The 14,359-nt window shown below is 44.6% G+C and overlaps 1 protein-coding gene across 1 annotated transcript; it reads left to right on the plus strand.

Annotated features, from left to right (window-relative positions):
* The first annotated feature begins 2,292 nt into the window (after positions 1-2,292).
* Positions 2,293-14,303, plus strand: EEF1E1 (eukaryotic translation elongation factor 1 epsilon 1). The gene is made up of 4 exons (XM_075314778.1): positions 2,293-2,414; positions 4,228-4,428; positions 9,911-10,006; positions 13,873-14,303. Exons 1-4 carry the CDS (start codon positions 2,328-2,330, stop codon positions 14,011-14,013), a joined length of 525 nt encoding a protein of 174 aa, XP_075170893.1. The 5' UTR covers positions 2,293-2,327; the 3' UTR covers positions 14,014-14,303.
* Positions 14,304-14,359: the final 56 nt, after the last annotated feature.

Raw genomic sequence — 14,359 nt, forward strand, 5'->3', positions numbered from 1 at the left:
CATTTTTTTGCAATTTTTCCGCACTTGGATTTTCTTGCTGTTTTCCAGTACACTATATGGTAAAACTTATGGTTTCAACTTGTCGCGTTGGTATCTCACTTCATGTAGACTTGCTAAATTTAACAGAGACGTTCCCTTTATGTTGGAAAGATTGCGATGAGAGAGGTACTCTACTTCACATTTTCTGGAGTTGTCCCAGATTGAAGAGTCTCTGGGAAAATATTTCTAGGCTGATTAATCAGATTACTAACTCCACAATTCAGGTAACTCCCCAAATGGCCCTGCTTTCACTTAATTTGGAAAAATGTGACCCTATATATAAACCTATCCTAACTCATTTATTTCTAGTTACGAGAAATCTTATAGCTTCTAATTGGAAGAAACCTGCGGTGCCCACTATCTCTGAGGTCATAGAGACTACTTCTCTTCACAACAACTTCGAGAAGTACTTTGCTACCATTAACAATGCCTTTGCCTCCTATTACCGAAGATGGGATCACTGGAATATTTTTATACAAGGTATTACATAAATAAATATTTATAACTACTTAAAAACCTTTTTTATAATATGAATCCTTTTGTTCAAACCTTCAGTCATGCTTTCTTGACAATATGCCTATATTCCTAGAATGGAACCCTGTTAACATTTGTTTACGTTCATTGTTCTTCCTTTTACCCACTCCCTCTTCACCTTGTTTTTCCTTGCCTTCACCCTCCTCCCCTTTTTCATCCCCAATAAAGTAATTGTTTTACCCCCCCCCTCCCCTCTCCTTTCTCTTTTCCTATACCTATCCCCCCCACATGAAAAGTTCTATTCATACAATAGATCCCCACATGTATTCAAATAATGGTATGCTACGCATGATAATATCTTGATTGTGTGGATTTGATATGTTATTTTGTTAACCTTATTTTAATAAAAATATATGAAAACAACTTGTCCTGCAAAATACAAGCCCTCATATGGCAAGATTGACGGAAAAGTAGATACGGCTCTCGGAAGAAGGGGAGCAAACAAACAAAAAAAAAAAACGGAAAAATCATCCGGGGGTGAAGGGGTTAAGGGCAAGTTGGGTGTTGAGAGAAAGATATATAGGAGAGCATGGGAAAGCTGGGTGCTGAGGACAAGATGGATATCAGAACGTGGAAAAGCTGAGAACTGAGGGAAAGAGGGATATCGGAGCATGGGAAAGCTGGGTGCTGACGACAAGATGCATATCAGTACTCAGCTTTTCCATGTTCTGAAGGAAAGAGGGATATCGGCGCATGGGAAAGCTGGGTGCTGAGGACAAGATGGATATTAGAACGTGGAAAAGCTGAGTACTGAGGGAAAGAGGGATATCGGAGCATGGGAAAGCTGGGTGCTGAGGACAAGATGGATATTAGAACGTGGAAAAGCTGAGTACTGAGGGAAAGAGGGATATCGGAGCATGGGTAAGCTGGGTGCTGAGGACAAGATGGATATCAGAACGTGGAAAAGCTGAGTACTGAGGGAAAGAGGGATATCGGAGCATGGGAAAGCTGGGTGCTGAGTACAAGATGGATATCAGAACGTGGAAAAGCTGAGTACTGAGAGAAAGAGGGATATCGGAGCATGGGAAAGCTGGGTGCTGAGTACAAGATGGATATCAGAATGTGGAAAAGCTGAGTACTGAGAGAAAGAGGGATATCGGAGCATGGGAAAGAGCCAAGAAGGGGGGAAGGGGAGGTGGATGGGAGGCCCAGGTGCAACTTTTGCACCGGAGCCCATCGAGCTCTAGGTACGCCACTGGTTATAACCTCATACAGTGACACTACAGAGCCGTGTCATCCATACAGAGGTAAATACCAAGGGGAAAGTTCCATACTGAGAATTATATAACGTGATGGAATGTTAGAGCCGTGTAGTCCGTGCAGAGCCATACCAGGGGAATGATCGATGCTGATAACCATAGAACAATACAGCAGTAAATGCACAAAATACAAAGGCTTTTGGCAAAATACATTAAAAAAATAATGAAACTAAACTGAAAAGTCACGAATAAAGAGTACATTTTGTGCCGCCGCATACACGAATGTACTGCAGCTGCCACGCTCTGTGGGAGGAATCACCAGCACTACACCGCAGCCGAGGAACAGGAAACGCTGTAGGCGATCTACTGTCAGATCATTCAGCTCTATGGTGTCATAGGTCTACGCCCGGCAGATGACATCCACTAATCATTGCTTAGGATCAGGCCACTGTCTAAATTCTGACCAATTAGATTGACCTGTTTCGCGAGTGGGCGGGTCGATTGTGTCAGCCGTGTGGTTGGCAGCGTGTGCGGCTCTGTGAATTGCCAACCAAGATGGCGGTGGAGGAGCTGGCCGCGCTGGAGAAATGTCTGGGGCTGAGAGCAGGAAAGTACAGCAGCCGTGCCCAGGGGAGCAGCCAGGTGAGCCCCCTGCACGGTGCCCTCAGGGATTATGGCGGTGGGGAACACAACTATAGGACATATGAGCAGAAGACAGTGGTCAGAGCGGCAGGTCATGGAGTCAGCACAGTTGTGCAGCCGGGCACCAGTCACATGGCCTGTTCTAAAAGTCAACCAAAGCAGCATTTAAAGGGGCTTTCCAGAAGTGGCAAAACATAAATAGAAAGGACCAGTATATTTCTTATAGTGACTGTGCTCTACTTGCTGGCTCTTGTGATCATGTGACCAGGGAACTCCAGTGACATTTGGGCTAAATTCACACCCAGCTCCTCAGGTCACAGGGCGTGGGCCCAATGATTGCGGAAACTCTGGGCATCGCTGCAGTATATTCTACACCTGTAGACAGTATCTGATGGGAATATACAGCCAGGGGCACCGCTGTGTGGTCGTCATACAAAGCCTCGCTCCTCTGCACTGACCACACTGACTAATGTGCCCGGCCTCAGATCACTTGTATTGTGCATGGCCACACACGGCTAGCCAGCACGTGACCGCGTGTATAGAAATCACATGAGTAGGCACAGATCCGCCCACTTCTGGTACCCGAGAATCCTGACAGTGTGCACTGTGTGCTGCGAGGATATAGCCCCAAGCCTGGACAACCCCTTTAAGAAAAACTCTGAAATGTTAGTTATCACACGGGCAGCTGAGCCTGGGAATGAACTGCCACTCCCTGTCCGGTCATCTCATCACAGGCAGGAGCATTCACTGTAGGTGTCACAGCTCACCTTCTCCTCCTTTCTGCATAGCTGCTACCTAGAAAACGCTCTCATGGTTGTCCAAGAGCAGCCCAGTTACTAAATGACATTGAAATATAACCTGTATAGTGTTTTTTTTCACCTGTTAAAACAAAAACGGTAGCACTAATAATCACCTTGTAAAACAGCAATTTGCTTATTGTTTTTTTGTGCCACAATTGTCCCCAATATGTGAACTGAGCCCTATATCTGGTACCAGGTTTTTGCTCCCACATCTGAGAGCAGCATAATGTAGAGGCAGAGACCGTGATTCCAGTGATGTGTCACTTACTGAGCTGGTTGCAGCAGATTTGATAAAAATCAGTTTTCTCTGCTGCAGATCTAGCAGTTCTCTGAATTCTGAGCTCTGTATTACCTCGCCCACACCACTGATTGACAGCTTTTGGAATGACTTTTTTTCTGTGCATGTGTATTGATGTCCTATGCTCTGCTTTCAGTACAGCAGAGTGAAGTGCGCCTGTGTACACCTGCGAAGCTACAGGTGTGAGATTGCTGTGTATATAACATAGGACATGTCATCCACATCAATCAGAGCCGGAGGACTACACACCACAGCAATGACGCGCATCAGACAGACCATACTCATATACATACAGCGCAGGAACTATTTAAATGGTATTTTTAGGGATATACGGGAGGAGCCACTAGATGTTACACACATTTGTGGATTGCAGTAAAGGAGTAGATAAAGGTGGTGGCATTAGTGTAGATACTCAACAACTTGTGACGGGTCCTTTAACAAATAATTTACATATTAAGAAAATGTGCATTTCTCTGGAATAAGACGTCGGATGGCAGATATTTTATTCCTCTTCCTATGCCCTGTATGCCCATATAGATGGCTCAGGAGGGCTGATCCTACTGACGGGTGCCCTTTAATTTCTCAGCCTGCAGTTAGCTCCATGCTCCCTCTAGTGGTAACTACTAGCAGCCAGAACGGTTTATTCCTAGCACTGTCTATTTCACGAAAGCTGCTACAAAAATGTTTCACTGTATAAATGTTTTTTCTTTTTCAGATTCCTGTACTTCAGACCAATAAAGGTCCCAGCTTAGCAGGCCTTGCCACCATTGCCTCCCATTTAGCTACACAAGCCAAGAAAGAGGAACTATTGGGCGTCTCTTTAGAAGAGAAGGCCATCGTGCAGCAATGGCTAGAATATCGGACAACACGCATAGACCGATTAACCTCCAAGGAAGATGTCAGGACCTCACTAAAGGTCAGTAATGAGAAGATGTCCTGCGAACACTGGGGATGGAGGGTCCTTCATTTTATATATAATATATGCTAGCTGTACTACCCGGCTTTGCCCGGGTTAATAACTGTTGTTAACAAAATAGAATGTGTTAACATTCCCGGGATAGAATGTATAAATAGAATGTATTAACGCCCGGGATAGTAACTGTCTCTCCGTTTCTCTCCCATTCTCTGTCTGTCTCCCCTTCTGTATAAATCTCTCTTTTTCTCTGTCTGACTCTTTCCCTGTCTGTCTCTGACTGTCTGTCTCTTTCTCCGTTTGTCTCAATCTCTTTCCCTGTCTGTCTGTGTCTGTCTCTTTCCCTGTGTCTGTCTCTTTCCCTGTGTCTGTCTCTTTCCCTGTGTCTGTCTCTTTCCCTGTGTCTGTCTCTTTCCCTGTGTCTGTCTCTTTCCCTGTGTCTGTCTCTTTCCCTGTGTCTGTCTCTTTCCCTGTGTCTGTCTCTTTCCCTGTGTCTGTCTCTTTCCCTGGCTGCATTGTGACACGCCAACATTCCATATAAGGCCGTGGCTGCACATTCTTCTGAAGTTCTGGCTGCATTGTGGCTCCCAGCTCCATTCGCTTTAATGGAGCCAGGTTTTTTGGCGAATAACTGTAAAGCGCGGGGTTAAAATTTCCCCTCAAAACATAGCGTATGACGCTCTTGGGGTCCAGACGTGTGAGTGTGCAAAATTTTGTGGCTGTAGCTGCAACGGTGCAGATGCCAATCCCGGACACACACACACACACACACACACACACACACACACACACACCTTCATATATTAGATATATACTGTATATCAAAATTATCTAAAGTTACTACCGTATTTTTCGGATTATAAGACGCACTTTTCCTCCCGAAAATTTGGGAGGAAAATGGGGGGGTGCATCTTAAAATCCGAATATAGCTCACCGGGAGGTAGAGAATTGGCTGGGGCTGTGTGTGTGGCTTTGAGTGTGTGCAGGCAGCCGGCTGCCTCTCTGTGCGGGTGGGTGGGCAGCCGGGTTGTTGTTCAGACTGCGATGGCTGTGCGGCAGGTGTTCCAGTCTGTCAGTGGTCCCGGCTTCAAATGATGGCGCTGGGAGTCAGCGCGTGTGCAGATGGAGCTTTGGACGAGAGCTCCATCTGCGCATGCGCTGCTCCGGGCGCCATTTTTTGAAGCCCAGACCGCGGACAGACTGGGACACTTGCTGCACCGGTCTGCTCCACCGCAGCTTCCGCTGCCACCACTGACCCGCCACCGCCGCTGCCACCACTGACCCGTTGCCAGCACAGCCTCTGCCTCCTGTGAGCCCACTCCACCACCGCTGCCGCCCCCCTCCGGTAAGACCACACCGGAGTATAAGACAGACCCCATTTTTTTTTTACTTTTTTTATCTCTAAATTTGAGGTGCGTCTTATAAAATGAAAAATATGGTACTTAGCAGGATTTACAGCTAAGGCTATATGCGCACGCTACATCTTTTACTGTGTTTTTGGTGAAAATTTTGTGGTCACAAAAGATGTACCCAAATGCGTGCATTTGCTTCCCCTAGCAAAGTCTGAGATTTCTATTTTGCTGTTCGCACAGTGCATTTTTTTTGGCTGTGTTTTTGAAGAAGCAGCCAAGATACAGCATGTAAATTCTTATTCTGTTTTGTCCTGCGTTTCAGAGGACTGGCAGATCAATGTCCCGTTGACTCTGAGTCGGTGGGAGATTGATTCCTGGTATCTGGCTAGATGCCGGTTCCCATATAAAGTCTATGGAGACCAAATTGTGGCGTAAAGGGGTTAGGAGCAAGCGCTTCATACTTACCGATTCACCGGGGCAGCTGTTGCACTGCTCATTCACTTCCCAGGCCGCTGATTAGCTTCATTGAATATGCACTGCTTCCCCCGCTCACCAGCGTCTGTGATTGGTGAGAGTCAGATGAGCCCCCACACTGAGTGACATGTCTGATGCTTCCAATCACAGACGCCGGTGTGCAGGTCTATATCGTACAGTAAAATATATAAATAAAAAATTTGGCGTAGGATCTCCCATATTATGATATCCTGCACAGATAAAGCCTGACAGCTGGGTGCTGGTATTCTCAGGCTGGGGAGACCCATGTTTATTGGGCACCCCCCCACCCTCCCCAGCCTTGAAATATCAGCCTGTAGCCACCTGGAATTCCCGATAGCCACCGCACCAGGGCTATCAGAGTAATAAGGAGTTAATAGCCTAAGTCCTAGATTAGCAATGGGAGGGGTCTATGAGACCCCCCCCCCATTGTTAATCTGTAAGTTAAAGAAAATAAACACACACACAACCAAAAAAATCCTTTATTTGAAATAAAGGACAAAAAAAGCACCCCCTTTCACCACCTTATTAACCCCCAAAACACCCCTGCAGGTCCGACGTAATCCACACGAGGTCCCACGTCGCTTCTAGCACTGCTACATCTGAATCACAGCGCGCGATCATGGTATATGATCGCACGCGATAAATTCAGGCAGAGACTGAGCCGCAATCAGCGATGACGTCACTCAGGTTAACTTCGCCCACAGCTGGAGTCCTCCACCTGTGACCGCTTCACTTCAGTCACTACCTCACATCGGGCAGTCATGCTGCTCTATGGCCGCTCGCTGTGAGCGTCAGATTTAACAGAACTGAAATCGTTGTGGGACCTAGTGTGGATTACATCAGATCTGCAGGGGTGGTTTTGGGGTTAATAAAATGGTGAAAGATGGTGCTTTTTTGTCTTTTATTTCAAATAAAGAATTTTTTGCGTGTTTGTGTTTATTTACTTTCATTTACAGATTAGTTATGGGGGTGTCTCATAGACCCTTCCCATTACTATCCCATTACTAATCTAGGGGTGAGTGGCAGCTGTGGGCTGCCACTTACTCCTTATTACCCCGATTGCCAGCACACCAGGTCAATGGGAAAAGCCAGGTCTAGCGTCAGAATTGGTGCATCTAATGGATGCTGCACTTTTGGGGCGGCTGCGGGCTGCTATTGTTAGGCTAGAAAGGGCCAAATAAATATTGGCCCTTCCCACATTAATATCAGCCCCTAATTATCTCCTGTACCTTGGCTGATTTTGGAAAAATTGAGGGGACACCAAGTCATTTAAAAAAAAAAAAAAAAGAAAAAAAGATCAAATGATAAAGTGTGGGATCCCCTCTATTTTTCATAACCAGCCAAGGTACAGCACACAGCTGAGAGTTGCAGCCCGCAGCTGCTGCTGTTCCTGAGCTAGATATGAAAATTAGAGGGGGGGGGGGGGGGGGTCGGCGACAGATTTATTTTTTGGCAAAAAAAATAAAAAATTTATAAAACAGCTGGCCAAGCTAACTATCCCGCTATCTATTGAGCTATTCTGTTCTTTTTCCTATCAATTGTCCTATCCTATTTTGTTTCTCCTTTAAAAAACGCATTGACAAAAACGCGGAAAAACGTCATACATTTTCTAGGCTACAAGCGGTGTTTTCTGTGACCATTCAAGATGCAGCGTGCACACATAGCCTAAGTGATGTGTGGTACATGAAGCTTCCACTCAGCACCTTTCATATAAAATCCCACTGCAACTATCTGTCACTACAGGGAAGTTTTCTGTTTGGGACATGTATTTTAGGAGATTGGTTTCATATTTTAGTGTAATGGCGCTAAAGGGAATATGTTGCAATTTTTATTTATTAATTATATAATCAATATTAACATAAAATTAAATGTTCTGTTCTAACACTTATTATTTTTTTTCTGCAGCCACTGCTGGCTGCCATTTTTAATTGCTAGGGTGTAAGTATGAGCATGACACAGCCGTCCCTGGGCATAGGAGACTGCGCTCAGCATCCAGCTGTATTTCCTCAGCTATGGGCTGTCCGGTCCACAGCAGTGGGGGGCGGAGCCAGTGCCATTTTGTTGTAGCCCAGAGCTGTGTTTTGAGGTACAATTTCCCTCTGTCCAGGCTTGCACAGTGTTCAGGGTCGAGCAGTGGTAGGTCCAGGGCAGTGGTGGTGAGCGCAGTTGGGCAACCTGGTGTCGTATTAATAATCCAGGATACTGAGTTGTTCTTACTCCTGCAAGAGGTCATTGCCATAGAGCTGCTCTGAGGCGTAAGAACAGTGCTGCGGCAGAGTCATCTTCCGTGGGTGTGAACAGCTCAGTACCCTGGTATTAGTACCGTGTTTCCCCGAAAGTAAGACAGTGTCTTACATTCTTTTTACCCCCAAAAGTGCCACTATGTCTTACTTTCGGGGTATGTTTTATATTGGAAAAAATCCCACAGCAATCGCAGCAAGTCTCCTTGCAATGTACCGTATGGGGACTTGCCGCGATTGCGCCCTAAGTGTACCGCAAGTTAAGGAAACTTAACCACCAGCGGCTGCACATGAGGGCACTGTGGCTGCGTGATTTTGTATGTTGTCCATGGTCCTGATGGACCACGGACAACATTACTGCAACATTTCAACATTTCTCGGTAGCCGAGCGTTCAGCTGAGCGCCCGACCGCCGGCATGTCAGCTCTCAGCTGAGCGCTCAGCCGCCGGCATGTCAGGGCGTTCAGCTGAGCGCCCGACCGCCGGCATGTGTCAGCTCTCAGCTGAGCGCTCAGCCGCCGGCATGTCAGGGCGCTCGCCCGACCGCCGGCATGTGTCAGCTCTCAGCTAAGCGCTCAGCCGCCGGCATGTCAGGGCGCTCAGCTGAGCGCTCGGCCGCTGTAACTGTACTGTAAAGAAGAAAAAAAATAAATACACTTTTACTACGTCTTACTTTCGGGGTACGTCTTACATTAGCCGACCCCCCACTACGTCTTACTATCGGGGGTATCTTACTCTCGGGGAAACACGGTAGTACGATACCAGGCTGCCCCACCTCTGGTCACAGCTGTAATCTCCAGTAATGTAATCATCATGCTGCTGTGCTCTGAAGACCAACTCAGCTCTGCGCAGTTAGTCCAAAGCCTCATTCAGATGTCTGTAATACAGGGGCGTGAGATTGATGCAGCAAAGCATCAGATGCCCCTGCGTTATAGAAATCTGAATCAGGTTTTGTATTGACTAGGCAGAGCCATGTATCAATTCCAATCATGTGCGACACCGGATTAGATATACTGCTCAGCGGACTGTCGCACATCACAGGATTAGGTACACAGACTGCCAAACATCATGGGATTAGATGCCCACTGTGTCCTGCATCACAGGATTAGATGCTCACTGGGTTGTGCGTCACAGAATTAGATACACATTTCCAACTTTCTACCTTTCTGCATAGGGGTGAGTTACAGGTAATTTTCTTAAAAAAACAAACAAACAACAATGGTGACAGCACTGGGATCAAGATCTGTCCGCACATTTACGTTTCTCTCATACGGCAGCACTCACCTAATGACAGTCCTCTTACCGTTCTATTACTAGTGGTTATGTAATATGTGATAGTTCAGTGTGTGGCGTCTTATCTTCTTACCTGTAATTTCTCTATTGCTATTTTTTTCCCTAGGATCTAAATTCCTATTTGGAGGATAAAGTGTACATGGCTGGCAATAAAATCACTTTGGCTGATATCTTAACTTATTATGGGTTGCATCCTATCATAGTAAGTATTTAAAAAAAATAAAATAATCTCTTTTAGGGCATTTTCAGGCAGCCGAACGAAAACTCCATCTGCTAGTCGAATATCGGACGACTTAAGGAGCTGCCTGACGTTACAGTGGGGAAAATAAGTATTTGATACACTGCCGATTTTGCAAGTTTTCCCACCTACAAAGAATGGAGAGGTCTGTACTTTTTATCATAGGTATACTTCAACTGTGACAGGCAGAATCCAAAAATAAATCTAGAAAACGAAATTGCATGATTTTTAAATAATTTTCATTTTATTACATGAAATAAGTATTTGATCACCTACAAAACTAGCAAGACCTGCTATTTTTTCTTTAAAAAGCTCCTACTCTATACTTATTACCTGTATTAATTGCAACTGTTTGAACTCATTACCGGTATAAAAGACAACTGTCCACACAATCAATCACACGCCAACCCCTCCACCATGGCCAAGACCAAAGAACTGTCTAAGGACACCAGGGACAAAATTGTAGACCTGCACAAGGCTGGGTTGGGCTACAGAACAATAGGCAAGCAGCTTGGTGAGAAGGCAACAACTGTTGGCGCAGTTATTAGAAAATGAAAGAAACACAAGATAACTTTCAATCTTACTCAGTCTGGAGCTTCATGCAAGATCTCACCTTGTGTGGTAAAGATGATTGAGAGGTCAGGAATCAGCCTAGAACTACATGGAAGGAACTGGTCAATGACCTGAAGAGAGTGGGTACAAAAGTCTCAAAGATTACTGTTAAAACACTACGCCGTCATGGATTAAAATCCAGCAGGCACGCATGGTCCTCCTGCTCACACCAGCACATGTCCAGACCCATTTGAAGTTCACCAACGACCATCTGGATGATCCAGAGGAGGCATGGGAGAATGTCATGTGGTCAGATGACTAAAGGACAACTGAAATGAGCACCAATATGTATATATGTATACAGAGTGCAAGCCAAAAAATACATAATAAAGATGAAGGCTGCACATCCAATAATATGATAATGGTATAATGCTACAAGCATGCTGACAATTAAAATGAAAAATGCAATTTACTAACTGGAAAGTGAACATGTGAATAATGAAATGCATACCTGACAAGACTATTAGGAAAAAAGAGATATTTAGCAATCGCATTGATCAATGTAACCGAGCCCCAATACTTTGCCAAGGTATATCTCTATATTGGGGTCCCTAGCTCCGCCCCTTTCGGCCATGTTTTTTACATCTCCTATATAAGCAAGTCCTTGGTTACCCCTCTAATTGCAATAAGATGACACACAGTTAGGGTCATAGAGCTAGGGACCCCAATATAGAGAAGTACCTTGGCGAGGTAATGGGGTTCGGTTACATTGATCAATTCGATTGCTAAATATCTCCTTTTTCCAAATCTTCATGGCAGGTATGCATTTCATTATTCACATGTTCTCTTTCCAGTTAGCAAATTGCATTTTTCATTATAATTGTCAGCATACTTGTAGCATTATACCATTATCATATTATTGGATGTGCAGCCTTCATCTTTATTGATGTGGTCAGATGAATCCAAAATAGAACATTTTGGTATCAACTCAACTCGCTGTGTTTGGAGGAACAATGATGAGTACAACCCTAAAACATCGTCCCAACTGTGAAGCATGGGGGTGGAAACATTATACTTTTGGGGTGCTTTTCTGCAAAGGGGACAGGACGACTGTACCATATTGAAGGGAGCATGGGTGGGGTCATATAGTGAGATTTTAGCCAAAAATCTCCTTCCCTCAGTAAGAACATTGACAATGGGTCTTGGCTGGATGTTCCAACATGACAATGACCAAAAACACACAGCCAGGGCAACTAAGTAGTGGCTCCATAAGAAGCATTTCAAGGTCCTGTAGTGTCTTAGCCAGTCTCCAGACCTGAACCCAATAGAGAAAATCTTTGGAAAAAACTGAATCTCAATTTTGCCCAGTGACAGCCCCAAAACCTGAAAGATCTGAAGAAAATCTGCATGGAGCAGTGGGCCAAAATCGTTGCTGCAGTGTACAAACCTGGTCAAGAACTAAAGAAAACGTCTGACCTGTGTAATTGCAAACAAAGATTTCTGTGCAGAATATTTAGTTCTTTTTTCTATTGTAACAAATACTTAATTTCATGGAATAAAATGCAAATTAATTATATAAAAATCATACAATGTGATCTTCTAGATTTTTTTTTTTTTATTCTGTCTGTCACAGTTGAAGTGTGGCTACTATAAAAATTACAGACTTCTCCATTCTTTGTAAGTGGGAAAACTTGCAAAATTGACAGTGTATCAAATACTTATTTTCCCCACTGTACCTTCACTATTCTGGTCCATGAGTTAGTCCAAAGCAGTGCAGGCTGTTGTGTTTTTTTCTTTTTCATAAAGACGTTAGTCCATGAGAGAAATCAGTGATCTGAGCAGCCTTACTGACTAATGATGGTCAGCGCGCTGTCAGATTTATACGCTTGAGTGACAGAGCCCTAACAATCACATATCTAATGTGGCGTTTTTCTTTTTTTGGTATGTGCTTAAGGCTATGTGCCCACGGGAGCTCGCACCTGCGGATATATCTGCAGGTATGGCCGCAGGTTTCCCACAGCAGCTCCCCGGGATTCCACAGCTGCGGGATTTCAGCGAATATCTGCAGTAAACCTGCGTACATTCATGTGACTTTCCTGCGGAAGTCCCGGCCTCTATCTCCATAGTGGAGGGCTGGGATTTCCGCAGGGATTTCCGCACGAAGAATTGACATACAGTTACGTGCAGCTGCAGGACATCCGCAGCATATTCCACAGCGTGGACACAGCACTCCCCATGTCCCATAGGATAACATGGGGAGTGTCTGTACTTGCTGAAACCTGCGGATTTATCTAGAAAATCCAGATAAATCCGCAGCTGCGTGCTCCGGTGGGCACATAGCCTAAAGGTCCTGTCACAAACACAGATAAATCTGCGGCAGATCTGTGGTTGCAGTGAAATTGTGGACAATCAGTGCCAGGTTTGTGGCTGTGTACAAATGGAACAATATGTCCATGATTTCACTGCAACCACAGATCTGCCCAAGATTTATCTCTGTGTGTGACGGGGCCTTTAGAGTACTGACTTGGAGAATCCTATTGCCAGGTCAATTTTACCATATAGTGAACAAGATAACAAAAAAAAAATTTGTGAAATTGCACAAAAAAACCCCTCATATGACTATATGGACTGATTAATACAAAAAAAGTGCCTCTTGGAAAAAGGGGAGAAAAAAAACAGCAAATTGCTTGGATGTGAAGGGGTTCATGAACAGGACCAGTCCAGAAAAGAGGTTTACTCACTGACGCTAGTCCGGCTTAGGAAGCTGCAGGTACGCACCCTGGTCGTGATCGACAGTCCCTGCGCTGCCCACGTCTTCACAGTTTATGCTTCTCTGCCTGTCACAGCACTGCAGAACACAAAGCGGACTCTTCAGCACGCCCACGGCAGAGCTGTGACGGGCAGAGCTGGCGGGAGGAGCACAGCATGGACATGTAATAGGAAGCTATTAACCGCCATGGGCAGGCAAGTGGGGATAGATTTCCACTATGGTTTTTCTTTTTGCATAAATAATCTGTATATCCTTGTTTGTTCCTGCCCCTTTTTTGAGCCCAAAGTTTGCTTAAAAAAAGACATAACTAACAATATAAAATCTAAGTCTCTTATTTTTATTTTTTGAAAACTGGTGTATGCCAAAACTTGTGAATTGTTCCTGCCAGTAAAATTGGCACAAATGTCTTGCCAAATTTTTCCTTTTAGGTTCAAGTGGAGACAGAGAGTAATGGTATTCAGTTATTTAGATAGATAGATACTTCATTTTGTATTTTTTTTTCCTCCAGGCTGACCTCTCAATCCAGGAAAAAGAGAGTTACATGAATGTGTCCCGGTGGTTCAGTCACGTCCAGCATTACCCCGGCGTTCGGCAGCATCTCCCAAGCTTGGTGTTTATTAAGAACAGAATCTATACTAATGTCCATTAGCAGATCCGCGCCCAGCTGCCGGCACAGATATGTTTACTGTCCCCCCTTATTTATGTCTGTACCTCGTCATATGGCAGATATAACAACAAATTCGGAAGAAAATCGCCACACATGAATTTTTCTTATTTATTTTATGCAATTTACCGTACCTTCTGGGAAGTCAACAGAATCCAAAAACTTCTACTTCATTCTATTGTATTAATGTAGACTTTGTGACAATTTTTTTTATTGTTGCAGTTTTTTTAAAAAAAAAGTTCTGTGCCAATAAAGGATGGGTATAGCTGGTTTAATTTATCTATTTTTATTTCTACGTAAGACACTATTTCTCCTAACAGCTAAAAGCACT

Source organism: Anomaloglossus baeobatrachus, chromosome 6, assembly GCF_048569485.1.
Source record: "Anomaloglossus baeobatrachus isolate aAnoBae1 chromosome 6, aAnoBae1.hap1, whole genome shotgun sequence".
NCBI classification, from domain to species: domain Eukaryota; kingdom Metazoa; phylum Chordata; class Amphibia; order Anura; family Aromobatidae; genus Anomaloglossus; species Anomaloglossus baeobatrachus.

Bases quoted from the DNA above. Each gene is read 5' to 3' on its own strand.
- EEF1E1 (XM_075314778.1), top strand. From the start codon at position 2,328: ATGGCGGTGGAGGAGCTGGCCGCGCTGGAGAAATGTCTGGGGCTGAGA. The intron at 2,415-4,227 runs GTGAGCCCCCTG...TTTCTTTTTCAG, and splicing joins GTGCCCAGGGGAGCAGCCAG to ATTCCTGTACTTCAGACCAA. The intron at 10,007-13,872 runs GTAAGTATTTAA...TTTTTCCTCCAG, and splicing joins ATGGGTTGCATCCTATCATA to GCTGACCTCTCAATCCAGGA.